This window comes from Dunckerocampus dactyliophorus, chromosome 16 (genome assembly GCF_027744805.1).
Source record: "Dunckerocampus dactyliophorus isolate RoL2022-P2 chromosome 16, RoL_Ddac_1.1, whole genome shotgun sequence".
Taxonomy (NCBI): Eukaryota; Metazoa; Chordata; class Actinopteri; order Syngnathiformes; family Syngnathidae; genus Dunckerocampus; species Dunckerocampus dactyliophorus.
Window position 1 is genome coordinate 11,917,625 of NC_072834.1, and position 27,510 is coordinate 11,945,134.

General features: G+C 41.2%; 1 protein-coding gene across 3 annotated transcripts in view; it reads right to left on the minus strand.

Annotated features, from left to right (window-relative positions):
- LOC129168742 (unconventional myosin-Ic-like) overlaps positions 1-27,510 on the minus strand; it is a 54,355-nt gene that overhangs the window by 9,130 nt on the left and 17,715 nt on the right. For 2 of the 3 annotated variants that reach the window (XR_008566331.1, XM_054754355.1), the window contains exons 1-31: positions 19,887-20,378; positions 16,050-16,208; positions 15,841-15,956; positions 14,244-14,442; positions 14,068-14,148; positions 13,243-13,422; positions 13,074-13,172; positions 12,866-12,979; positions 12,712-12,783; positions 9,625-9,744; positions 9,460-9,542; positions 9,286-9,391; positions 9,142-9,222; positions 8,972-9,063; positions 8,792-8,886; positions 7,629-7,675; positions 7,472-7,552; positions 7,223-7,328; positions 6,966-7,083; positions 6,767-6,880; positions 5,288-5,364; positions 5,126-5,194; positions 3,852-3,936; positions 3,592-3,751; positions 2,143-2,226; positions 1,960-2,053; positions 1,830-1,885; positions 1,614-1,749; positions 437-507; positions 266-363; positions 96-195 (exon numbers count right to left, since the gene is read on the minus strand). Coding sequence is in view for 1 of the 3 variants with exons in the window: in XM_054754355.1 (XP_054610330.1) it covers positions 96-195; positions 266-363; positions 437-507; positions 1,614-1,749; positions 1,830-1,885; positions 1,960-2,053; positions 2,143-2,226; positions 3,592-3,751; positions 3,852-3,936; positions 5,126-5,194; positions 5,288-5,364; positions 6,767-6,880; positions 6,966-7,083; positions 7,223-7,328; positions 7,472-7,552; positions 7,629-7,675; positions 8,792-8,886; positions 8,972-9,063; positions 9,142-9,222; positions 9,286-9,391; positions 9,460-9,542; positions 9,625-9,744; positions 12,712-12,783; positions 12,866-12,979; positions 13,074-13,172; positions 13,243-13,422; positions 14,068-14,148; positions 14,244-14,442; positions 15,841-15,956; positions 16,050-16,208; positions 19,887-19,904 (3,111 nt within the window). In the remaining 2 variants the exon portion in view is untranslated. Of the gene's footprint in view, positions 1-95; positions 196-265; positions 364-436; positions 508-1,613; positions 1,750-1,829; positions 1,886-1,959; positions 2,054-2,142; positions 2,227-3,591; positions 3,752-3,851; positions 3,937-5,125; positions 5,195-5,287; positions 5,365-6,766; positions 6,881-6,965; positions 7,084-7,222; positions 7,329-7,471; positions 7,553-7,628; positions 7,676-8,791; positions 8,887-8,971; positions 9,064-9,141; positions 9,223-9,285; positions 9,392-9,459; positions 9,543-9,624; positions 9,745-12,711; positions 12,784-12,865; positions 12,980-13,073; positions 13,173-13,242; positions 13,423-14,067; positions 14,149-14,243; positions 14,443-15,840; positions 15,957-16,049; positions 16,209-19,886; positions 20,379-26,644; positions 26,782-27,510 lie in introns of those variants that run through there. The other variant, XR_008566332.1, reaches the window with a different exon arrangement.

Genomic DNA, 27,510 nt, shown 5'->3' on the forward strand with positions numbered 1-27,510 from the left:
TCAGATCAGCAGTAAGTCGGCTGTTGTCTTTTTTTTTTGTTAATATTCCACAATGATTATGATTCTACTCTCCATGAGAGCATCTGCTGACTCACCACAAGCAGATGTCCTCTTTTGCCCTTGGCCACCTTCAGCTCGGAGCCCCTGACGAAATCTACAATTCCCTCATCGCCTCGAGCCCCTGCAAACCTAATACTAATAAAATGAAAGCTCTTTTAGAACACTGTTTGTGGACCTCTGGTGCAGCGATCGAGGAGAGCCTCACCTGCCAGGCTTGATGTTGATATAGTTTAACATGCGGGCTATCAGAGCTAGTTTTGTCACCAGCTCTATCACGTGGTTGCAGTGCAGCAGCACGTCGCCCTGAGGGGAGATGCAGGTAGATTGAGGGTGACCCCGTTTTCACACACTAATAAACAGATCTTGACTGCTCGACCTTTTGCTTCTTGTCCTCACTGGGCATGTGCAGAATGACCATCCCATCGCTGAGAGAGCTCACAGAGATACCTTCATGTTGGAATGACAACATCGTGAGTCACTTAGCAGGAAGCGAATGCAAGAAAACTGCAATAACAGCACAGTGGAACCTCGGTTAGCGTATGCCTCGGTTAGCACGTTTTTCGGTTAATGCTGAAAATTTAAATATGGCTGGTCCAATCGCAGACACTGTAAACAGCACGTATTAAACGTCTTAGGCCAGCATTAGATGTGTTATTTTATGTCATGATATGTCACTTCGTAGAGCACACACTTCTGTCAACACTGAATTGTTAACAACATTTTTTTTTAAAGTATATTTATGTTTGTTCGTCCATCTGTTAGTTATGTAGCAGGCTACTTCCTGGTTTATGGAGGATGACAAACAGATGATGAGTGCCATTATGATTCTGGGGGATGGACCGGTCCCTTTGATATCATAATGACTCAAACTGTAAGAATAAATTCTTATACAGGTGGTCCTCAGGTTACGTACGAGTTCCGTTCTTAGACTGATGAAAGTCGAGTTGTTGCCAGATCTTACACCAAAATTACAGCTAAATTAACTGCAAAGTCATTCACACTGTACACAGAACACATGAAGGACGTGAAATACAGTCATAAAACATTAAATGTAAGAATTAAATGATACAGTAATAACAAATAAAAGCCAAAGCACTAGCAACCTTTTAATCTCAATAATAACACCACTATGTTGCTGACTTATTACTGTCGCTTTCATAGGAGCAGATGCTTCAGCATGCTCAAGGACACTGTAGAAACCTGGCAGTAATGTGTTCGTGTTCAAGAGTTTTGTGATTTCTGACTGTTTGTGAACGTGACATGAGGACAGTCGAGTTTGCTGATGTTGTTTTGGTGCGGTTCGGCCGACAGTAGCCTGTTTTGTTTTTTCAATAAAACCGCCTGCTCGTCATCCTTACAATGTCTGGGCAGACGTTACAATGCCATCATTACTACCAATATCTTATTTTTTGTGCTTTCTTACTAACTGTGCTTGTCCTACTAGGTGTTTGAAAAAGGTCATTAAAATAACAACCAGTAAAAGCCTGACACTTTTGCACAGTACTGTATACAGCTACTCATTTTTTAACTATGATGATGAAGATAATTATGACCTCCGAGAGTCGCGTAGTCGATCCTCTGCTTGATCTTGGTCCTGTCCACCAGCACAGCAAAGGTGTTGGAGAGAAGGAGCTGCCGAGGTCGAGGCTTGAAACCCCTTCTGTCATACTTTGTTACGGGGACGCCATACTGAGGAGCACAAGAAGATAAAGTACGGTGCCACGCCGCCGCAGAGCAAACATCCTGAGGCCTCGCAAGAAAAGGCTCACCAGCACTTTGTCGCTACCGAGAGTCTGGAGAACTTTGAGATTGATCTGCTCCCGTTCTATAAAAAGCAACAGGAAAGTTAGTATACTTTATATTTGTTTTACAGTCATTTGGCAGGGTATCAACAAGCACCGATCCTGGTGTCCAAAAACAGCCTGCCAACGCTCTGAGGGTAGTTGTCCTTCTGATCCTTGAAGATCTCACTGGCAACAACCTTTTGCGTCATCTAGTGGAGAGAAAGGCACCACAGAACGTCGAATCAGCACTACTCTTCCTCAGGGAGCTCATGCTTCAATCTCAGTTTGTCACACAAACTTGATTTTTCCATTCAGGTTGGATCCTGTTGCAATACTTCATGACCATGTTTCGCATGTTCAGTTTTCGCAGGTGCTCTGAGGCCTGCAGGTGACAAGAAAATAGGCAATCTACATTTCTATTCATGACTCTCAAGGTTTACTGGTCATTATACACAATAAGTCGGTTTGTCTAAAGTGCGGCACACAGGGGCTTTTTTTTTTGTTTTACATTCTAATATAATTTAAATAGGAAACTAAAAAAAACAGCAAAAATGGAAATCAGCAGTAATTTTACCAGAATAAAGTGAACATATTAAGGGAAAAAAGTTGTAATCCAAGGAGAAAAAGTTGTATTTTTATGAAAATAAGGCATAATGTTATGAAAAAAATAATAATTTTAGCAGCATAAAGTTGAAATATTAAAGAAAAAGGACGTTATGTTTTTGAAGTCATAGTTATGAGAGAAGATCCATGTGGATCATTACAAGTGACAAACAAAACAATTAAAGTTGTCATTTTTGGACAATTAGGTTGCGGAAACCATTATGATGTTACAAGAATAAAGTCAAACATTTATGGGAATAAAGTCATAAGCATGAGAGGAAAATTTACAAGAAGAAAGCTGAAATAGTTGTGTTAGATGTAGTTAAATTAAATATAGGCCTCTCTTGGCACATGCTAGATAGCGTGACCAGAGCAGACTTGTCTCCTCGCTGTACTTTTCCACTTGCTTGGCCTTCATCTTTATCGTTACGCACACTTTTGCTCACACTCATTATCCACCGGCTTGAATCAGCTAAGACCACTGGGTCACACATAGAGACGTACAACAGGGGGATGGCCTCCCCCCTGCTCGAGGGGGGGGCTACGCTAAGTAAAAGGACATCTGACCTGAAGTGCCTCGGACTTGCTCCTGCACCCGTGCAGAAGACGAGTCCCTGCAGCTGTGTATCACTCGTCCTGGTGCGTTCAAATTGAGCTATTGTTTCCGAGACTTATTTGGAAGCAATAAAGATAACAAACAGCTACAAAAACTTTTTGTTGAAAAAAAAGCTGTAATTTTACAAGAATAAAGTCAAAATAAATTAAGAAAAATACGTCGTATTCGACCGAGAATTTTTTTTTTTTACGAGAATAACCTCGTAATATTATGAAGAAAAATAATGTAATTATAGCAGCACAGAGTTTAAATATGATAGAACAAAACTGGTTATTTTTTTAAAAGTCGGAATATGAGACACAAAACTAAATGACGTTATAATTTAAAAAGAAATAGGTTGGGAGAAGCGGAATAAAATCATAATATTCCGAAAACAAAATTTCCGAATATTATTGAAGATGAAAGTTTAAATATTTGGAAAATTAAAACAAAATACAACAGCAAAAATGAGGAAAAAAATGTATCAAGTATCAAGTATGTCAGTATGTGGACCTTGCCTGAAAATGTTTAGACAATCAGTGATTCTACCTCAGTAAGAGAGGGAGGAGATGCCAGCCAGCTTTTGTCCAAAACACTTGTGGGTAGATTTTTGCTGAGCTTCATGAGGAAGGAGTAGCGCACATGATCCAAGAAGTATTCATTCTCTGGGCAGTAGTCCTCATGACGGTAGATGAAGCCTTTGATGAACCTGACAGAAAAACAGACACAAGGATAAACGAACCAGACAAAACACTTCTGTGCACCTGCTCTTGCGGCTGATGAGTATGATTTAAAAGACAGTTTGTCACCTGCGTATCAACTCAGCAGCCTGTCGACGTCTCTTTGCACGCCGGCGTCCTTTCATCCCTCGCCATGCAGACTGAATCACTATGACTATACGAACACATGAGAGGATGCACATGAAATATGTGTATTTATTACCACAAAGACAACGTCTTCTAATGACATCAATAGCATAAATACATGCAGAAATATACTGTATATACGTACACATGGTATATATATATATATATATATGGCTCAGGAGCCATTTGTGGCCCGCGGATGTTTTTTTATTGGCCTGCCCCCACATTCTACAAATATAATTCAACAAGAAAAAAACAATAACAGCAAAAAAAAAAAGAATAAAGTCAAAATATTAACAGAAAATCTCAATCTAACAAGAAAAAGCCATCATTTTACGGGAATAATGTTGTAATATTATGAGGAAAAATAGCAGAACTACCTGTTTTACTGTGCATATGACAATGAAACTCTTGAATCTTGAATCTTGAACCTTTAAGTCATTTTAGTAGCACAAAGTTGAAATATTAAAGAAAGAATATTTTTTTTGTTGTAATTTTATGAGAAACTAAACAACAAATAAAGTTGTAATTTTTGGAAAATTAGGTTGCGGAAAAAGTTATAATGTTACGAGAATGAAAATAAAAAAATACAAACATTATGGGAATAAAGTCATACTTACAAAAAGAACATTTACAACGAGAAAGTTGTAATAGCTGGAAAATGAAAACAAATACCACAGCAGAAATGGAAAAAACAGCTGTAATTATACAATATGAAGTCCTAATATTAGGAGAAAAAGGTAGTATTCTAATGAGAATAAGTCAATTTTACCAGCGTAAACTCGGAATATTATGAGGGAAAAAATAGCATTTTAGTAGTGCAGAGTTGAAATATTAAAAAACAAATATGTTTAAAAAAAAAGTTGTGGTATTATGTGAAACAAACAAAAGAAAATAAAGTTGTCATTTTTGGAAAATTAGGTTGGGAAAAAAAAGTCAAAATGTTATGTCAATAAAGTCATAATGTTACAAAAAGAACATTTCTGAAGATTATTTAAGAAGAAAGTGGGGGGGGGGCTTGACTTGTTTTCTCAGGTAATTGGCTCGGATCACATGAGGTGAGCTAAACCTTAGTATTTCGGCAAAGGATTGAATCTGAATTCAATTTCGGTTAATTAATTTGTGTTTGGACCAAAAAACACATCTCTTCCACCACGTACCACCAGTGGCACGCAGAGAACACTTTAAAAAGTGACGGTGTTATGTGTTGCACTCACTTGCGTGTCTGATTCGTTTGTATTTGGCTCTCTCCCTGTAGCCCCTCCATGACGTCTGCAGGGTCAAAGCTGGGACAAAGAACATCAAGTTAGGGGGGGAATTAGTCTTTAAAAATGGGATATGGTGATATCACCTGAGTTGTGTGTCATCGTGTCACATACCTATCTCTGGCTTTTTGGCTTGGAGTGCGTCTTCAGTCAGAAAAAGAGTTTTGGGCAAACGAATGAATATTTTGGACCTGCGGGAAAGTGGAGGAAAAATACACACTAGAACAAATCGGTTCATATCGGTATCAGTTCTTCTGACGATAATGATATTGGCACGCAAGTGATGACATCATCCTCCACACAGCAACGAGCTTGCTATCGCAGTATGTCTGTGGTCTGGAATTATTTGCAAGTTTCACCTTAGGATTGTATACAGTGTTCCCTCGTTACATCGCGCTTATGAACGCGCATTGTGTTCAGCATCCTTGTGGTGTGTCAGAGCGATGTATTGGTGCACGGTCAGAGGAGTGACATACACATGAGTCACTTAATCATTTCTTGTCCAACTTTGTAGGTTGAGCATTAAAATTCAAACGAAATTTGAACTTTGAGTGTGTTTAAACAAGAGAGAAAAGTGAGAAAATGTTAGAAAAGTGTATAACAGCCTTTACAGCCTTAAAACATATACAATATAATAATTGTAAAAAAAAAATAAGTTGGCTACCTCTCAGATTTCACTTATTGCAAGCTATTTTGGGAACCTATGCCCCGCGATAGAGTAGGGAACACTATATGCAATTTTAAATTATTGTACAGCTCTACGAGGGGGGAGTAAGGCATCTTCCTTGAATACTTCTAATTAAATATCACACCCCAGGAAGAACCACTCAGACTCACACACGGCTCACGTTAATGCGTTAACATTAGAGTTTCATACTTTGTTCTTGTATTGATGTTTGTGCCACTTCCAAATGCGCAGCTTTCAACATTGTACCATTGCCAGCATTATTTAATTTCATTCTTGTTGATAGTAGGAGTAAATATCACTAATGTATATCACAAAAAAACCTCTAATATCTAAAAAATCTCTAAAAAAAAGGGATTAAAAATCCCTTTGAGGGTAAAGTACAGTGGTATCTCTGTTTTCGTCAATACCGTAAATTCCAGTGTATAAACAGCTACTTTTTGCTTCAACTTTGAACCCTGCGGCTTATATATGAGGATATGAATGGCTGAATTCTAATCTCGTGACATCTCCTTTACTTCAGAACTACTACTAATTGTTTAAATACTGTGTTGCTCTCGAGTCAGTGAGGAAACGGTAGCTCTTTTTTTGGCAGGAGCCAATCACGAGTTATCAGTACACTCACAATGAGCTTGCCAACCCATTCTTTATTAAATTGCTGCTACTCGCGATTTTCTTTGACCCCATGGTGGATTATTTAGCAGTCTGACAAATGCATGGACGGGGAGTCAGCAACGTGTAGGGTGCCTTTTTTTGGGGATCTCGCCCCAGTTTGTTACGTGCAATCTTGTACAATAATGGAGACAGTCAGCAAAATTTATGGACGTTTTTTGTCCAAAAAACAAATCATATGACTACGAGGGTGTACGAAAGCTGAGGTTTGACTACATTTCAAATTTAGACATTACCTGCCCAGTTTGTACTCCTCTGGTTGGTAGCCCAGGTGGTTGACCAGTGTGGCCACGCCGTCTTCAAGCCTGCCATCCCAGTTGGGCCACGTTTCAGGACACAGAGGCTTGTACCTGAAGGTGTTACCACATAAACATGACGACAGAAGGAAGAGCGAAGAATATTCTGGATGAGCTGCGACTCCAATGAGTGAGTCACCTTTGCAGAAAGGCTTCAAAGCTGCGCCTGTAGGCAAAGCCAGCTCTTCTGACCCTTAGGTTCTCCATCAGGCCCAAGTACCTCACCTGATGTCTGACCAGAACTTCATCAAAATGACCTGCGGGTGGAAATTATATCATCTAGCGTGATATATTGTGCTTGGAACAGATTGCAGATGACACTGTAAGGGTACAGTGGCAACACACGGGGATCCTAAACAAATAAGAGTGTGCAGAGTGTATGCAGTGTAACTTCACCTGGCTGCTTGGCATCATTAGGTTTAATACAGCGCACATATGACGGCTCTTTGGTCATGAGGATCTCCAGGAGTTTCAACAGGCTGTTTTTAAAGTGAGTGGCAGCCTGGAAAAACCACAACAACAATGGTTACGTTACTGGTTTCACGATCTACGTATACCGAGTTTCGTTTTCAAAATCATCTCACAAGAAAAAAAAAAAAAACATTGCATGAGAGAGAGCGAGAGGAAAGTGAGAAACGTTGATACCATCTGTGGGCGTTTCTGGTCTGTAACTTCCTCTATGGAGAAGCAGTGACTTATGATCCGGTTGTCTGACTGACACATGACCTGAACACACCAAAATCATTCAACCATGTGAACACAGTGGGAATTCCTCCTTCTAACAACTTGAAATCTTGTTTACCTCTTTTAGGTTCCTGTTCATAGAGTCGTTGTTCTTGTCCAGGAAACCTACAGAAGACATCAATGCCAGTTTTTCATGGCAGTTTGTTAGTGTTTTCAGGATGAATTTAAAATGCACTATAACTAGGGGCTTAGCGGCATGGCATCCTCACAGTTCGATACGTACCTCCGTATAAAGGCCATGGTTCGGTTCACTTTTGGTACAATAAGGGAACAAAATGCAAACATAAAGCTGCTTATGATTTTTAAATCGCAGTACAAGAATGCAGTCACAATCAGCAGGCAGGTAATTCTCCATTCAATAAAATTCCCGAATAAAATAAAATTATAGCCCAAAATGTAGCCCACTTTTAGTCACACTACCCAGGCTTGCTGAGGAGCACTGCAACACTGAATGCACACTTCCTGTTCCTCACTTGGGAAATCGGAGCTGCAAATCGGTACAGCTGCATAATGATTCAATCCAAATAGGACTCCATGTACAGTCAAACCTTGGTTTTCATGCACCTTGGTTTTCATACGATTCGCTTTTCATCAAAAACGTTTGCTAAATCTTGTTTCGCTTTTTGTACAATATCGAGTGGAACAAACTAGTCCTTTGGCCCTGTACTGTATCGTTCTGCGAAATTGAGTGCCCAAACAAAGCAACCCTTGCAGCCCCCCCTCACTGTCCGTGCATTTTGTATTGAGTGTGACTGCTAAACAACCCGCCATGGTGCCAGCAGTTTGATAAAGAAGGTGAGAAACACTATTGATTTCAATCTCATCAGGATGTATGGGAACAATAAATTCCATCCATTCGTCATCTCTAATCATTGTTTTCTACATGTAAACACTCGTAACTATAACAGGTGAATTTAATTTGACCTTTTCAAAACTTCCGAATGCACATGTCCGACTGTTCAATATTTCAGTACTTTTTGCACAACTTGCTGTTCTCTAACAAGGAGCTGGACAGCGAAATTTACAAAAGGCGTGTGATCCACTAAAACATTCAACATGTTGACATGCGCATTTAAAAGTTAGAAAAGCTCAAATTGGGTTTACCTGTGAAAGTTTCATTCTGAAATTTCACCCAAAAGCTGAATATCCCGAACTTTTTGTAAGTAGTGCATGTACTGTAAATAAAAAATAAAAGGTCTTGATGAGTGAATGAATGCTTACCGTTGACATTGTAGTTGACTTCCCCAGCATAGTGCAGCAGCCTGAACTCCTCTCTACTCATTACCTTCCGAGTTTTCCCATTCGCCAGCTTGTGGCTGCAAGACACACACAGAAAAACACAAAACTAGAGTGGTCTGCGGCTATAAGGGATGGTATTACTTCGATATTGTTCAATCATACGTGACAAAATGCGGATGACTGCCAAATGTGTCCTCCAGTTTCTCCAAAAATGAGGCGTCACTCGTCTCTCCAGGTCTCAGGCACTCTTCGTCCTGCAAGACAGGAATGCCACTTAACTGATAACAATCACAACGGGACACAACATTCAGGCAGGGATATTAGATACACACCAGAATGGAGATGATGCCCTTGTGCTTCTCCTCGATCAGGTCGCAAATGATCTTGTTGTCAAAGTACTCCACCATCTCCCACTGAAGGAATCTTGTGTGAGCGCGAATATGTCAAATGTTGAACAGATCAGGCAATGCACTCACTGCTATTCCCTCTGTTGTGTATTCCTCTTGCTCAGATCTGAGGGTGAGCTCAATAAAGAGCTGCTGGAGCTTCTCACTGCAGTAGTTAATGCAGAACTGCTCAAAACTGTAAGAGAGAAAAGGTGACAAACCTGTGCTGGGGAGCAGATAAACGATGAATGAACGTTATTAGACCTGTTGTTCTGTAGGACCTCAAAGCCATAGATGTCTAGAAGCCCTATGACTGGGAAGGCTTTGTTGCTGTGGTACATGTCATCCTGTATAACAATATAGGCAACAACGGACATCATTAAAATTGCCTCTGCCGTGTTTGTCTTGTTATGGGAGCAACGTCTTCACCTTTAGAGCAAGCGATTGGTTGATCTTCTCCACCAACCAAGTGAAGGTGCGACCATAGACTGCTTTGGCTAAAGCGTCTCGGGCTGCCACTGCCTGCTCAAAGTTGAGTGGGATGATCACCTGCATTGAAAGTATGATGAAAAAAAATTATAACATCATATTCCACCAAGGCCAAACTCAGTCCACTGGCATCACTAGGCCTATTTTGGTGGGGATGAAACCTCCCTAAAATTTTCTTAAGGCCCCACAAATCATTTTGTGTTGTTTTATTGGAAAAAAAACCCAAAACTACTTTTTTCGTAAACGCTGGACCCTGCGGCTTATACAGTTATAATATTGTGACATCTCCTTTACTTCAGAACTACTACTAATTGTATAAATACTGTGCCGCTCATGAGTCAGTGAGGAAACGGTAGTTCTTTCTTTGGCAGGAGCCAATCACGAGCTATCAGTGAACTCACAACAAGCTTGTCAACCCATTGTAAATCGCAGGAGGTCATTGTATGTAACAGTATAACAATATAACAGCCTGACTCACAGTGTCATCTTACAAAGAACACTAAACTCATCACACAGCAACCTAACACTCAAAAGGTATACCTGAGAAATATACATACAGTACATGTACCAATATGAGTTTAAAATGAAAAAAAACCCAACTCTTTTAAAGTCGGGAGGAGCTCAGAGTAGAGCCACTGCTCCTTCACATCAAGAGGAGCCAGCTGAGGTGGCTCGGGCATCTAGTCCGGACGCCTCCCGGACGCCTCCCTGGTGAGGTGTTTCGGGCATGCCCAACCGGGAGAAGGCCCAGGGGAAGACCTAGGACACGCTGGAGGGATTATGTCTCACAGCTGGCCTGGGAACGCCTTGGTGTCCTCCTGGTGGAGCTGGAGGAGGTGGTCGGGGGCCGGGAAGTCTGGGCTTCCCTACTAAGACTGCTGCCCCCGCGACCCGGACCCGGATAAGCGGAGGAAAATGGAATGGAATGGAACTCTTTTAAAGTTTTCCAATAATGCACTGTGTCTGAGCAACGCATTCATTGGTGCCTGGCAGGGTGCTGCAATGACGTCAACCTCCCTCTGGGCTCTATGCTCCCTCTAGTGGACAGAGGCAGCACTGCAGCGCCATCCATCCATCCATCCATCCATCCATCCATCCAATCAAGCCATCCATTTTCTATGCTGCATGTCCTCCAATGAAATGCATTGCTCAGACGAAATGCATTATATGAAAACTTAAAAATGTTTTTTTTTCCCATTTTAAATTCATATTGGTACATGTGTGTATATTTATTAGGTATACCATTTGAGTGTTAAGTTTCTGTGTGATGAGTTTAGTGTTCGTTGTGAGATGACACTATGGGTCAGACTGTTATTTTGAGTAATGATATGAGATGAGATGACAAAATCGTTGTGAGTTTTTTTCGTAGCTCATGGTTGGCTCCTGTCAAATAAAGAGCTACCTGGTCCTCACGGACTCATGCGCGCCACAACATGCCATTTTATGACGTGGACATGTGCGGCTTTTTCCTCTAAATTTAGTGGGTGCGGCATATACACCAGAATTTACGGTATATTAGGGCTGTCAAAAATAGCATGTTAACGGCGGTAACTAATTGATTTCATTAAAATCTTTTGCATCATTTATGCAAGCTTATCATGTGAAGCCACATCTCTGTTATGATGAGAGACGGAGCCACAATAGCGTCCCCACAGAGTGACACAGTCTGCCACTCTTTTATATATATATATATATATATACACACACACAAAACTCTTCAACGCTACACATAAGTCGCTGCCAGGTCGTTACAGTATGTTTGAGTATGTTAAAGGGTCTGCTCCTATGAAAGTGACAGTAATAACTATGAAGTGTAGTTGGCTTTTATTTTTATCAGTGTTTATTTTTTATATTTTTTTACTCTACGATAATTCCTCGTCACATCGCGCTTCCAATTTCATGGCTTCACTCTATGGAGGTTTTTCAAAAATGTATCAATTAATACATCAAAAATGCATACTTAAGAAAGTTTTACATATTTTTTGTCTAAATTAAGCATTTTCAAGGATACAAATGACTAAATGAACCAAAATTCAGACGTTGCATTCAAAGACGTTGTGATGATATGTAGTATTCTACACTGGTCATTAGATGTCATTAATGTCACCCTGATGAGACAATAACCATCACAGGAAGTACTGTACAAAAACCGGAAGTAAAAAAACCCCAATGAGTCTATATTGTTTCTTATTTATGTCTAGTATGTCTTATTTTCCCGTATTATGTCTATTATATTGGGTAATACGAGTGTAAAGGTGACTATAGGGGTGTTATGTCATGTCTAGAGGGCTCTAATAATGGGAAAAAAAAACAATTTAAAAGGTTACAAACAGGTTTTCTATGTTTTAACTATGAATATACTCCATTTATAAACAAGGAACTCTATATTCTGCAGAAATTCACTGATCACGGTCAGGTCTGGAACTAATTAACCACAACAAACGGGGGATTACTGTATTACTGTTCCGTTTAATTCTCATACATAGTGTTTTATTACTGTATTTTATGTCTGTGTACAGTGTGAGTCACTTAGGAGTTCATTTAGGTATAATTTAGGTATAAGATTCAACTTTCACAAAAACTCGATTGACAACACAGTCTAGGAATGGAAGTCGTACGTAACCTGAGAACTACAGTATTAGTACATGGAATTAGTACATTCAATAATTTATTATTTTGTGCAAAATAACGTAATTATCATTATTAGAAACTTAACAACCGTCTTTCAGCTTTTTCTTGTGGCCACAATGTTTACACCAGATGCCCTGCCCGACGGTACTCCAGCTGGGGATCCAACATGCATTCGCTGCCAAAAAAAGGCAGAAGCGTGTACCATTACGCAACCAGGAACAAACTAAAGCTGGTGTTTTATTCTCTCATTGGCTACAAACGACATACCTTTTCAATTCAGTTGTTTCTAAATATGCGTTGGCAACCCCTCCTGTGCATCTGCTGGGGGCTAAGCCTCCCATGTCCTTAAAAACTAGTGACGCCTCTGACTCAGACCAAGAACAATGGGACCTTTACCTCCTCCTCTTTGGTGGTGAGCTTCTTATGAGTGAGAGCCTCACTCAGGGCCGAGGCATTGACACCCAGCAGCTGCAAAACAAGAAAACATCTGTTCATTTCAATTCTATGTGCATACTTGAACACGTACCAATACTTGTGGGAACACGCTGACCTTTGCAACGTTTGCTATTGGCGTCTCAGTGGTAATGTGCGTTTCGCCTTCCTCTCCCTCTCCAAACTGACTGTTTCCCAGATGGAGAACGCTGGCGATGATGTTCAACAAAGTCTGAGAAAGGACAAAGTCAAACGAGGTCCAATCTCAGAGAGGAAGAAACACTGTCTGGATGAAGACAAGATGCAGCACAGTGATTTGAACTAACCTGCACGTCGTCCTCAGTGAAGCCAAGAACAAGCAGTGCGTTCATCACAGCTTTCCAGTTCGTCTTGTCACTAATGGAGCTGACTTTGGAACAGCTTCCCTGATCAAGACGACTCAGTATCACACACCGTGATCTCAGGTTGAATGATGCGCGCAATGACACTACGCACCTTGACCAGATATTGGTAGTTCTGAGGGTTTCGTTCAAGGTCAAGCATCTGAAGCAGGTCACTGCCCCCGCCGTCTAGAAGCTGATAGAAGATGTGAAAGTTTCTTTCGCCGTGGTTCTGGTGGACTACACGAGATTTCTCCAGCAGGTAGTTGAGGATATGGCCACCAACTGGGGCCCCCTACAGAGAATTAAAATGGAAATAAACAAGAGATGCAATCCATGGTCATCCTTAGATCCCTTGATAAATCCACTTTATTGCAGTGGTATCTCGGTTTTATTAATTCCGTCCAAAAGATCAGACAAAAACCGAAACATTTATGAAAATTGAGGGAATTTTTCCCATAGGAAATAATGTAAATCCAATTATTCCGTTACAGAAACATACATTTTATACAGAATAATTAGTTTTACATACAGAAAACAAGGTGAAATAATTATAAATAGGGAATGGATGAAAGCTTTTGTAGATGTGGGTTTCCCGTACATCCTGGCCAGATGGAGTCCAACAGTGTTTCACACCTTCTTTATCCAATTGCTGGTACTCGCAACTTTCTTTGGCCCCATGGTGGGCTATTTAGCAGTCACACTCAATAACAAATGCACAGACAGTGAGTCAGCAACGCATAGGGTGCTTTGTTTGGGCACAATACAGTACAGGGCAAAGAGACTAGTTTACTACATGCAATTCTGTATGAAAATTGAGATAGTACATGAAAACCAATGCATCATTTTGTTGAAAATTTTTGACAAAAAAACGATTGTTATTATTATGGTGGCTCAATGTTTCTGGCATGGTGCAAAGAAGGTAAAAAACATTGTGTACCTTGAAGTCAAACTGAACATCCATATATTTTCCAAAACGACTGGAGTTGTCATTCCTTAGTGTTTTTGCATTGCCGAATGCCTGTGCAAAGCAAGCGAGTCTTATGATAAAAAAGGTCAAGATGAACAATTTAAGCATAAACAGATGCTGTCTAACTGCGCAGTGCCATGAAATACCTCCAGAATAGGGTTGGACTGGAGTAGGCGGTCTCCGAGGGTGGTCATGTGATCATGAGTGGGGCAGGTGACAGCATAGTAGAGGAGGATCTTTTTGGAAGCTTCTGTTTTACCAGAGCCACTCTCACCCGATATAAGAATACACTGATCCCTCCATGTGGTCCGCATGGCCCGGTACGTGTTGTCTGACACCGCGTAGCTGAACCAAAAGCAACAAAATGTAATTAAATAGAAATACATTGTTGTTAATAAATACAAATAAATAAGTTAGAATAAACGGAGACATTAAATAAGACAAATAAATCCAAAACATTTATAAATACTGGAGTAAAAATTAGGGATGCTCCCATCAGGGTTTTATGCTGCCGATACCGAACGTCCAGGACTGAAATCGTCTGTTACCGATACCAATCACATGGATTAATTTTACATGTTTCAATTTATTTATGATGACTGCTATTGGCCAGGGGTGCCGTATAAAGGGGGAAAAGTGAAGACAATTCCAAAAAATAGGTGGTAAGTAACGGGGCAACGTGATTTTTTTTCATGGGACCCAGAATTCCTGGCGGCACTCCTGACTACTGATGATATGATAGGAAAAAGAATATATTTTACTTACTTTTTCAAGAGAACATATGTCACTGGTAAGGATGAGACACCTTCTTTAAGGAGGCTTTGGATGTGAGAGTACGTTGGTGGAGCTAATGCTTCCAGGTGAGTGAGAGAGCAGTCGGCAAACCCGGTGTCTTCCTCCGCTGAGAAAGGCTCGTCATCTCGTCGGATGAATTCCATTATTTTTTGCTTAGTGTCACACACATACGGGCGAGTGTTGGCCACATGGCTGCGTTGGCTGCCGTCTGACTGACCATACTCACCATACTCCGTCATGTATTTGTTCTTCAAATGCCGTATTAAATGAAAGCTTTTTAACGTGCTACCCCCCCCAGATAGACCCATGCACAATTCGTGGCACGTGTTGGCATTTAAGCGCCACACGGCAGACATGATTGTTTTTGTTTTGGAACGCCTGCGCACTGTGAAGGAAAATGGGAGGACGACACCGCCCAAGACGTTCATTAGGGCAAGACACTAGACTGCACGAAGGGATCGCTGCGGGCTGCGCTAGCCACAGGTGATCGGCTTTTTTGATCAGCGTTGAACGGCATTTATCGGCATTCAATCACAGTGCAAACACAAAAATGACAACAGGTAAGTAAACACACATAAGACAGCTACCACTTTTTAATAATAACAAACTGTGTTAACTCTAAATGCATAACTTTAGCAACTTTTTACAAAACAAGTGCCGCGAGGCCTGCTGAGAAGTCGAAAGCACCCCTAGTAACACTACAATATATCATATTTTTATATTTATGTGTTTTGGGGGGGAGAATACTTGATGCGGCTCAGCCTCAACCAGACTCTACCTCCAGCGGCCCCCAGCTAATTGGTTTAAGACCCCTGCTCTAAGAGATGTTCAGCATGATAGTTTTTGTAAAGGTAGACTTTTCATGCAGGTCACCCATAGCTGACAAATCCCGTTATGCCAGGTTATTTATTACTTGCACGGCAACAGAAAGTTTGACACAAGACTCACATGTGAGGTGATATTTCATAGAAGCTGACCCCTCTGTAGCGTTCCATCTGTGGCTTGGAGTAAATCTCTAGCTCCTTGTAAGGGTTCACCGACACCAACACTGATCCTATGTACGTCTGAGACAAAACAGAAAGAATCAGATCACGCAGAGCAGATGTTGTGGATGTTCAGTATGCTGTGAGGGAAGACCAAATGCGTGGCTTCATTACATAAATGAGGTTTTCCCTGAAGCGCCGCCGCAGGTTCTCTATAAAGGCTGCCTCGCTGTTGTGGTTCTCCAGCAAGACAAAGTCCTGCACCCCAACCCTGTCGCGGGCCGTTAGGGTGCTCTCCATCACCAAACGCACCCTTCCTTCAATGTCCACTTCCTATAAAGACAAGAGTCGTTGTAGTTGCGCAGCTTCGACACGAGAGGGCGCTGCACAACTGCTCCTATTTCATTTGACGTTTATAATAAATGTAACACTTCAAATCGCCGATAAATCTAAATGCAAATACATCATTTTATTTACTTTTTGAATGTAACAAAAACAATTTTGACACACACACACACACACATACACACACACACACAACGCCTCGTTTGTAGTGTCTGATGTTGAACATTCCAGAACACAAGATGTTACAAAACAGTCTTACAAAAATTGCAAATGACTCAACACTTACCAAGCAAACCCGTAAACAACACTTGACAGTCCTGCAGAGCCTTGCCAGGACTAAATGGTGACGACACCCAAAGAATCCAAATGATAAACACATTGGACATGCTTATCTATAGGAGGGACGATGATGTACACCATACACAAATAATGTGATAAGACAAGCGATGAAACAGTGCGTGTCAATGTCAACCATGGCAAACGTGATGCTGCACATGGGTAGAATTTGGTGGGCTGCGGTGACATTCTCTCTGGCCGCTGTGCAAAATATCACACGCACACACAACCACAGCAACATTCACGCATGCAAGAGGGAAACATTCGTCACTTTGCAGTCCTTATTGATGACTAACGCTCTAAAAGTACAACAATACAGACATTTAGTGTAGTTATGAATGCATTTAGGTACATTAGTGTAGACCAGGGGTGTCCAAATTGCACCCCTGGGGGCCTTCAGCACATTCTTAAAATACAATTAAACAAGATTTAAAAAAAAAAACAACAGCAAAAAATGGGGAAAAAAAAACTATTTTTTGTATTTTTTGCAAGAATAAAGTCAAAATACTAGGAGAAAAATATTAACAGAAAAAAAGGTGTAATCTTACGAGGAAAAAGTGGTAATTTTACAAGAATAAATCTAAAATTACATTTACTAAAATGTAATTTCATATGAATTTTAGCTCAATTTGATTTTATATGTACAATTAAGCAAATGAAGCAAGCAAAAAAAATCATAAGTCGTAATATGAGAAACAAACAAAGCAATGAATAAAGGTTACTAGAATGACCTCAAACTATTAGGGGAATAAAGACAAAATATGACAAGAACAAACAATTACAAAAAGAAAGTTTAAATATTTGTAAATTTAAAAAAAGCAACACCAAAACTAGCAAAAATAGCAACAATGGTTAATATTTAAGGTGAAAGACTTCATGCTAATGATATGTCAGCTTTGTTCATGGTAACAGAAAGCTGCAATGCAGGCTGTTCTTTCTTTAAATATATATAACTTCTTAGCATATCTGCATGGGTTGGCTTACAAAATAAAACAGGGGTCCTCCATTACATTTGTCCGAGGGCTAGAACATTGTGGGGCCAGATGGTATCGTCAAAAAAATACAGTCAAACCTCGGTGATCAAATGCTGCGACTACATTTTTTTCCACAATTTTGCCTCAGTTTTTGTAAACTGTCTGGGATATTGTATAACAATGGACTAGTCTGTTTGCCCTGTACTGTATCGCTCCACGACACGGAGTGCCCAAACAAAGCACCCTACGCGTTGCTGACTCACTGTCTCACTGTTTTTATTGAGCGCGAGCGCAAAATAACCCGGCATGGGGCCCAAGAAAGTTTAACTAAGAAGGTGACAAACACTATTGAATTCAAGGAAGAACTCATTGCAAAGTACGAAGTTGGCGTCACCTCCTCTCCGACCCTCTCTGCTCCTTGCTGTCTTCACAACAAGAGTCTTCAATAAAAATAAAAATGAGGTTAAATGTTCATGTATCCATTTAATTTCACAAGCATGGGTCTTATTTGTCTTAAATAGTTTATTTACTCTTAGTATGTCTACTACGGGGTGACTATAAGGGTGTTAGTTCATGTCTAGAGGGCTCTAATAATGTTAAAAAACGTATTTAGAAGTTCATCAACAGGTTTTCTATGCTCTAACTAAACTAAGTATTCCATTTATAAAGAAGGAATCCTACTTTGCAGAAATTCACTTATCACGATCAGGTCTGAAACCAATCAACTGTGATAAAGGAGGGATTAGTGTATACATATAGCATATACATAACAGACTCAAATTACCTTTATTGCAGCAAGCCACTAAAACCTAGAGTCCAAATAAAAAAATCCAGAACAGATCCACTTTGGCCACTTGGGTGTGTGGAATGTGGGTAAAATACTTAAGTGGCGCCAGCATCCTTTGAGTTTTTTAGTATGCAGCCCTCAGTGGAAAAAGTTTGGACACCCCTGGTGTAGACTGTGCCTAAAAGAACCAAAATAGACTCCTTTTTGCCGCTCAACACTCTTCCCTTCTTTCCATTATCGCATTATCTACTTCTATCTGCAACCCCTGCAGATTGTGTTTACATAGCTATGAAAGACTGTGAGTGGAACAAAGGCGCTAGACTTCCACAAGATTTCTCTTCAATGCAAAAGTGTCTCTCAGGGGGCTCATTTGGCCGGTCCGTGTCAGTAAAAGGCCTTTCCCCTTGACTAGCATTCGCAGGGAAATCCTTGCAAAAACAAGAGGACAACAGTGGAAGGTAGCCAAGGCGTGAGAGCAAAGGAAAGTCACCACTCCTCGCGGCTTCACCTTGGAGCATTGTTCTCTCATTCCTGCAGGTGGGCTCCCTGCAGATGTGATTACCAGTAGGCTGTCAGATTTTCCAAAGAACACAACGAAAGAATGTTCGGGTCGGTTTTGGGGCAAGCGGTCAGAGGATGCAGCGGGATTTTTTTGTTGCTCCGTGGCAAAAGCTGTGCATGTTTTTAAATCAAACACTGGGTATGTGTGTATATTTAAGTCGAGTGAAACGACAGGACGGAAGATACAGTTAATAACGCTCATAATTTACCACTTTTGTCTTGAATTTGAAATAAAAACACTCACATAGTGAGAGGTAGGCATGCCTATCCTGATGAAACATACCTCAGTACAAGACTGCACAGAGCCAGATACTGTAGCCATTGGCAAAAACAATCTGGCTCTGCAACAACTCCAACGTAATCACTCATTCCTCAGATGAAACCCCTTTAAAAGGTACTCACTCATGCTTTTGCAGATGTGCATCAGCTGTCAAGCTAACAGTCTGTTTGTGCGGTGACCTCATTCCTCAATGTTTGGGCAATAAACTCTTTTTTTCTTCTAAATGGCATCGCTTGATAAACATCGAGTGTTTCCGGGCAACCAAACTATTTTGTGTCATCACACAACACAGCAAACATTGTTTTGAGTCGCTCTGCAGTCACGAGTTCAGCATTTGTACTTTAAATGATGGGCCTCGTGTAAAAGACATAATAGAAATACTTCACAACAACGCAAATGTTATAAAGCCCTCGCAGCTTTTGCATGCATCTGTGCATGATTTGGCTCTCTTGTGGCGTGCAGGTTTGCGCTATACCTCTCAGAAGGACTTGGCTCTTGGCCTCATGACTAAACTCTGCCGGGCTGACTCCATCCAGAAAGTCTTCCTTATTTGGTCAGCCCCGCCACGCTGTTCCTTGGCAGGGTTTGGTGCTACCACAGCTGGATGAAACCCACTTTTGTAACATCCCCCCAAACTCCAAATGTTTTTTTGGTGTTTTAGTATAGAAGCACTGGTTATTACCAGCAGTGGAAAACAACAAAAGGGGCATCATGGTAGTGGCGCTTACCCTGCCTTGGTACCTCATCCTGTCCTGTAGTTGCTTGAAGAAGGATGAAGTGTTGGGTTCCCCCCCTGGGCTGGAGCTCCTCCTCTCGTGTCAGACAGACCCCTGAACTGCAACCTCTCATTCAGCGTTGCCCGAGGGCGACGGTGCGAGACAGCTCAAAGTCTTCTCTCCCCTTTTTCACTTTCTACACGTCCTTCTCCCTCCTGCTCAACCTCCCCTGCAAGTGAGGATAAAAAACAAACACTCACAGTTCCTCTCGTTTAAACGTCCGATTGGCCTTCTGCTTGAAGTGGTCAAATATACGTCCGCCTCTCCAAAGCCTTTCACCCTCTCTCTCAACTGTGCCGCATGAAACAAGGGCAGGAACTCCACGTACACGTCACAAGTGGGTTGCAAAAAAAAAAAAAAAAAAACATGGGAAAGTATGCTGCTGTGGATAATGCAAAAGCCGTGCCAGAGCAACAGAGAGTGGAAAATGTTGCTCGGAGCCCCAAATGAAGGAGTAACACAACATTAAAAAAATGAGATGATCTTAAAACATTCTTTCCCTCCCAGTTGAGTTGAGTTTGCACCCTCCCTTTTCTCTCTCACAAGCTGAGACACATTCAAATAGGATGTGGCTTATAGACTCCTTCCAGTACTGTATGTTCCTGCAAGGCTTATTTATGTATGCCTCCTGTATGTGTTATTGATTGATCAAATCAAGATGATCCATCATGTTCCTTTTATCATTTATAACCTATAATGTATCATGCATGTTTGGAAAACACCACCAGAGCAAAACAATCTACATATGTACTGTATATAAAAGATGAATGCCACAAAATGGCTTCTTCTTCGTATTTTTGTGATGCCACTACAGAAGCGTACCAGTGACGGTGTAACGCGGGGGTATTCAACTCAAATTCAAATAGGTGTGAGACTGTTTATTTTCCGCGACTTGGCTTCAGACTTGAGTGGGTATGTTTGGTCAAAACTTTGTGCTTTGCCTCATAGTTTCACATTGCCACTTTTGATGAGGGCCAGTCACTCGTCCCTCTGTCTTCTTTATCCATATCTATCGCTCCTTTCTATCTTCTTTCCCTGTATGTCTCACTCGTTCTTCTGTGTCACTTGCTTCGGTTCTCTCCTCTTTCATCAACCACTACTGTTAAATCTAATAAAAAAAACACGCACCCGTCAAAACTAAAGGGATCAAGCCCGGACATGTGTAGGGCTGGACCGTGAGGGATGACCACTGTTATACTTGAGGGTGATGATGGCCATAGAATCAGAACTGCTACTTACTGCAACTTGGGAAAGTACAAGTACACGTCTAAGAGGTTAATTAGAGACTCTAAATTGCCCGTGAGTGTGAAGGATTGTTTGTCTGTATGTGTCATGTGATTGACTGGTGACTGAAGTCAGGTGGGGTCGGGGCTGGGATAGGCTCCGGCTCACGTGTCACCCTAATGAGGACAAGTGGTGCAGAAAATGAATGCAAGGGCAGTTAAAATGTTAAATGTTTATAGTGGTGCAGGGTAGGATTCACTCATTTCCATTATTACCTATGAGAACAACTCTTCTACTGACTGTTTCAAACAATACTGCTCCAAACTGGTGTACATGCTGTGCACACAACCTACAAACTCTTAATTCAACTGCGTTTTTTGCCCCCATTCTTCATGTTGTTTTCCACCAAATAATACATGACTGCAGCTCAATGTTCAGTTGGGTAGCCAATTCAATAGAAACTCTTACAAAGAGACAATAGTTGATCACTTGTATTCTGTGGGAAAAAAGTGATCTGTATTGTTTTGCTTTCCTATCAAAGCAAAGCAGTCCCCTGAGGAACAATTCTGGACAGGCGATTATGTGAGCTGTGAATTGGCTCCAAGGGTACACCGCAATCATTGTGTTGACATTCCTTTGCGATCATTTTTCATACTTTACAGGTGGTCCTCTGGTTATGGTGTTTCGTGGCTACAAACGTGCTCCCATAAATACATTAAACACTCCATTTTTGGTTGAGAAACATGAAAGTCGCTTGAATGAATACAGTGTGTGCCTGCTCAGACACACCCTTGAAGAATAACACTGCTTTTTAATTAACTTTATAAAAACCTCATTATGTTTCCCAAGCGGCAGTGCGCCAAAGAAAAGAAAAGCCATCACCATGGAAGTGAAAATAAACATCATAAAAACCTAAATACATAAATGCTCACCAATAGTGGGCACCGTTTTGGTCCCAACCACACAATTATTGAATGCTAATGAATACTAGCAGGGTCATGGATTCCGTGCACTGTTACAAAGAGGTTATCTTTCCAGAATAGCCTGGGACAATATTTTAGGACGGTAGGTTTTAATTGTCCATCCATTCATTTTCTATGCCGCTTCTACTCATTAGGGTCACGGGTGTATGCTGGAGCCTATCCCAGCTGACTACGTGCGACAGGCAGGGTACACCCTGGACTGGTCGCCAGCCAATCGCAGGGCACATATAGACAAACAACCATTCACACTCACATTCATACCTATGGACAATTTAGAGTCACCAATTAACCTAACATGCATGTTTTTGGAATGTGGGAGGAAACCGGAGTACCCGGAGAAAACCCACGCACGCTCCACACAGAAATGCCCAACGGATATTCGAACCCAGGTCTTCCCGATGTCCTGACTGTGACTGTGTGGCCAACATGCTAACCACTAGACCACCGTGCGGCCCCTGTTTTAATTGCTTATTTATTTATTCATTTAATTATTGTATTTAATATTTTTATTACTGTATTTTATGTTCTACATGCATTCTGTGTACAGTGTGAGTGACTCAGGAGGTAATTCAGGTTTAAGTTCCGACTTACAGGAACGGAACTCGTACAGTGAAACATCAAAGGTGGATTGCCCCTGGTGCATGCAGTCTGGAATGAGACATTTTGGGAAAAGCCTCACCAAATTTTAAACTGGGAGCCGCTGTCATTCATGAAGTCACGTCAGACCTAAGCAAGCATCGCAAGACCTCAGCCTTCCACTCAAGAGCTCAACTCAGCACCGCTGTGCTTTTTCTTTGACTTTTTGGCAAAACTTTCTCAAAAATAAACACTCGACTGACCAAGGTGCGCTCGGAGAAGAAGAATGTGAGAAGAGAGACGAGGAATACGAGTATACAAGTATGCAGCGGGTCCCTGCAGCTGCATAGATGGCGTCAACATTCGAACATACGGCTAGTAGGGATGCCACAATCGATCAGTATCGGCCAATTTTCATGAAAAAGTAAGTGATCGGCGTATGCCGATCAATGGCTTTCAATGCTGATCACAAAAAAACAATCAGGTGTGGCCAGTACTGTTACAGCTGCTCTAATGCCTTGTGCAGTGTCTCCCTCCCCATTTCCTTCACACTGTGCGAGTGTGTCGCAGCAAAACCAAAAGAAACATGTCTGCGCGTGGAACGTCTACGCCATTTTTGAGAGTGATGTAAAGTTTGCATCCTGCAACACATGCCACAAAAAATATCTCGCCGGGGTAGCACGTTAAAAAGCTTTATTTTAATACGGCATTTGATGGAGTACGGTGAGTTTTTGAGGCTCAACAGTCAGTCAAACGGCAGCTGATGCAGCCAAAACGCAGGGCAACACTCACCCGTAAACTGTCCGTCACCTCCCTGAGATTGCTTTTGTGTATATGCACATGCTACGGACATACACATGAAAAGAATTGAATTTTTCGTTTAAAAACACTTAATTTTGAGCGAGTTGCATATAGTCCTTGAAAAAAATCAGTCTTTAAACAGTGTCTTTATATTAAAAATAGTCATCTTCACTGTGCATATTTAAGAGCTCTCCAGTTCCAAGTGGACTGAGGCAGAATTTCCAGCATGAGGAAGACAATCTCACTCTGAGCCTTCATAAATCACAGCAGCATGCGTATCCACATACATGTGCAAAACATACAGGTGAGCCTTTCTCCCGCTACAGCTCAAAAGGTGTTAAAACTGTGTGTAGCGTTGTTTTCCAGAAAAAACACCGACACTGAGTGCTCCTATTTCTGTCCAGCAGTTCCTGTAAGAGCGAGTTCCTTCCTTGCACTTTCCTGAAGTTCAAGATTGTCCTTCCTTACCCTGAACTACTCCTTAGGCTCTACTTCAAGCCGTGTGCTTTTGAAGGACATGCTAAAAAGAAAATATGACCTGTTCTTGCAGGAATCCAGAAATCCAAGCATAACCTACCGTGTTATAAACTGTCCGCCTGGTGGTTTGGTTTAATTTTAGTCTGCAGCGCTTGTGTGACTCAACATGCTGATATATCATGGAGGGATGACTTTTTAAGGCGGGGTGGAAAATGGGAAGGATTCTTGCCTCTCTTTCTATTTTGTCAAACACACACAAAGCTATCCATGTCCGTTGGTCTGCTTTTCCTGTCCCTTCAGCCTATCATGTTGCAGTCTATACGCTTCAACATGCAGCTTTTATTGAGCCTGCACCACTGTGCATTATGCACTTGATGGAGAAGCGGCTAGCGGGGTATTGTCCATCTGTGCTGAGCTCCGTCAGCACCCATCTGCTGTCACTTTCACCCCGTCTTCACCTTTGGCTCCTCTCATCACCCCATATCCCTGTTACAGGCACAAAGGCCTCTTGATGAACAGATACAGGTGCACAACAAATACTGTATGGATGCCATATGGGTTAGAATCTTAGGTTTTAATTGTGGTAATCAGACACAGCAACATAAAGATAGCGTTGACGTTTCAGCTCTGTCTTGATCACAGAGGCAAAAAATGGACTTCTAAATAAGTAAAGTAAAGGCTGGTGGCGCCGCCTAGTGGAAGCGGAGCTGGCAACACTTCAGTGCTTCAGTGTTTTAAGTGTTAATGGGTAAAACTGAGCTTTTAGGTGTGAGTCATAAAAAAATGTGCAACATTATCTCGTGTTTCAACCCTTACTTAACAACAGAACATGACTGGTGGGTTTCATTTCATGTAGGCATGCGGTAGACGCCGCATGTGTGCGCCGCACGGCCGATTGAAAGAAAAACGTTCATGATGTTTCTTGGGCTCTGTGGAAGTGTGCACTGATTTTAAAGATACTGTTTCGGTTGTAACTGTTGCTGATTTTGTTTTTATCTTTGACTCTTCTTCACTTATCTTTACACTGGTAGGATCATTCTTAAATGTTCTGAAATGGGTTTGAATCTCCGCTGGGCATCTCTATGTGGAGTTTGCACGTTCTCCCCGTGCGTGGGTTTTCTCCGGGAACTCCGGTTTCCTCCCACATTCCAAAAACATGCATGTTAGGTTAATTGGCGACTCTAAATTGTCCATAGGTATGAATGTGAGTGGGAATGGTTGTTTGTCTATATGTGCCCTGCGATTGGCTGGTGACCAGTCCAGGGTGTACCCCGCCTGTCGCCCGAAGTCAGCTGGGATAGGCTCCAGCATACACCCGCGACCCTAGTGAGGATAAGCGGCATAGAAAACGGATGGGTGGATCTAACAGCTCACTCATGGAAATGTCACTTAAAAGAGCCGTTCAAAAAGACTCAACTTGTTCGTGAGTTTCAGGTAATTAACAAGAATGGTGCAGCTACTCAATACTGAGTTACTCATTACTTACCATCATCCTTTATGTGAGACATGAACACATATGTCTTTCTCTTTTCTGTGCTTTCTAAAGATATAAAAACAGCTAAAAAGACGGCGCTAAGAATGCACGTAATGGGAAACACTTATTCTGCCTATAAGGCCTTCTGAAAAAAACCCTCCAACAACGCTCTATTTACGTATAATGTGATGTGCATATTAACCAAGGTACAGCGACACTGTTATTATTATTATTAACATTGTTACGCCAAACTACGTTACTGGCAAATTGACACATTGCCACACCACTCCTGCTAGCTACCAGCTGGCGAGCGACTAGCTTCACCACACACTCGCCCGCAGCGCGTCAGCGCCCCGCTCACGACGCCTCAGACCCCTACCAAAACATAACGCTACATGTTGGAGCTGCTGCTACTGCTGCTGTGTTTTTCTTTTTGAGTTTGTAAAAGTGAATTCTAGGTGTAGGCTTCGTTTTTATGTTGCTATGTGAAATCAATTTGCCCAGAGTAATGCTTAAAAGGACCAAAATATGGCAAAATACTGTAAGCATTACATGTTATCATGAATGTACCTGTTAATATATGGTCACAGCATGTATAGAAAAACCATAAAACATTGTTGGAGGTTTTGGGAGTTGTTTTAATAGCGGCCTTTGTAGACAGCATAGGTGTATCCCATTACGTGCAGTAATGAGCTGCCTTATTTTAATCTGTTTTTATATCTTTAGAACGCACGGAAAAGAGAAGGACGTGTGTTCATGTCTCAAATAAGGATTGTGGATGATGGGCAAAATTCCCCAAAAAGTGCAGTTTTAAGATTTTTAAGATTCAACAGTGCAAAATGTAAATTCTTGCAATTTTTCAAGCGGTCTTAAACTTTCAATCAGGAGTGCATATATATATACATATATATATATACATTTTCTACCAAAAATCGGTGAATTTGCAAGGCCATGACTGCTGAATGGCGACGGTGTGGAAAGCCACTGTATCACTTATATCAAATAGATAGTATATGAGTTTCAGCAAATGTACGTATACACTGTATTTGTAACATTGACATGCAGACATTATTGTTATTATTACGAGTAAATTAGCAAGTGATTATATTAATATTGTGTACAAACTAAACATGCAAATCACATTTACATTACACAATGAGCAGATGTGCACTTACCAATGAGATTGCCTACTTTTTAGCCAGCATTCCTCCCCAGCAGCAGTCTGCTTCTGTTCACTGACAGCAGAAGGTGAGTCAACTTGTGCGTACTTTACATTCCATTCCCATGTGTTTTTCACCTGAAGGTGCAGAATCTAAACGTAGAAAATGAAAGCACATTAGAGTTACCCTTTGAACAAAACCTGCAAAAGTGTAAAACTCCAGTGGTTTGTTGGTTGGTTTAGAGACTATAAAGGTGCACAACGGGGGCGGCAACAGTCAAGTCACTGGACTGCAAGCAGTAATCTGAGATGCTGATGATGGCTGCCGTTGGCACCGCAGCTCAGTGGCTTCTATTTGGTGGTTTGAAACGATGTTAGACAGCATACATTACCTTTAGAAATGGTAAATCAATATATGCAGATCCAATCACATTGCATTTCAATATATCCACATGTAACAAGGGTATTTTTGCATATGATGTCTGCTAGTGTTGGACTGCAATGCCCTAATTGTTGGAATTATTAGGAATGGAGTGTATTGTATATCAAAATCTGCTAGGTATTCCTTAACGTCCATAGATAGCGCTTCAATGATAGCATTGACAATAGATGCTGCCCTCTAGTGGCTACATGTTGCAACATCAATATAACAATGACCATACGTGCATATTGAGTTTTTTTTCAAAGCGATTAATTAAATTTTTGCATTTGAACAATATGAACACAACAAAAACACATATACTTGTGAGAATTGTGAAAAATAGAAGAGAACTGAAAAATGTCGATTTCATAACAGTAACAGTGGTAACAGTATCGATGCGATACTGTTACCACTGTTATCAATATCTATATGATCGATATTTGGATCGATCCGCCTCCCAC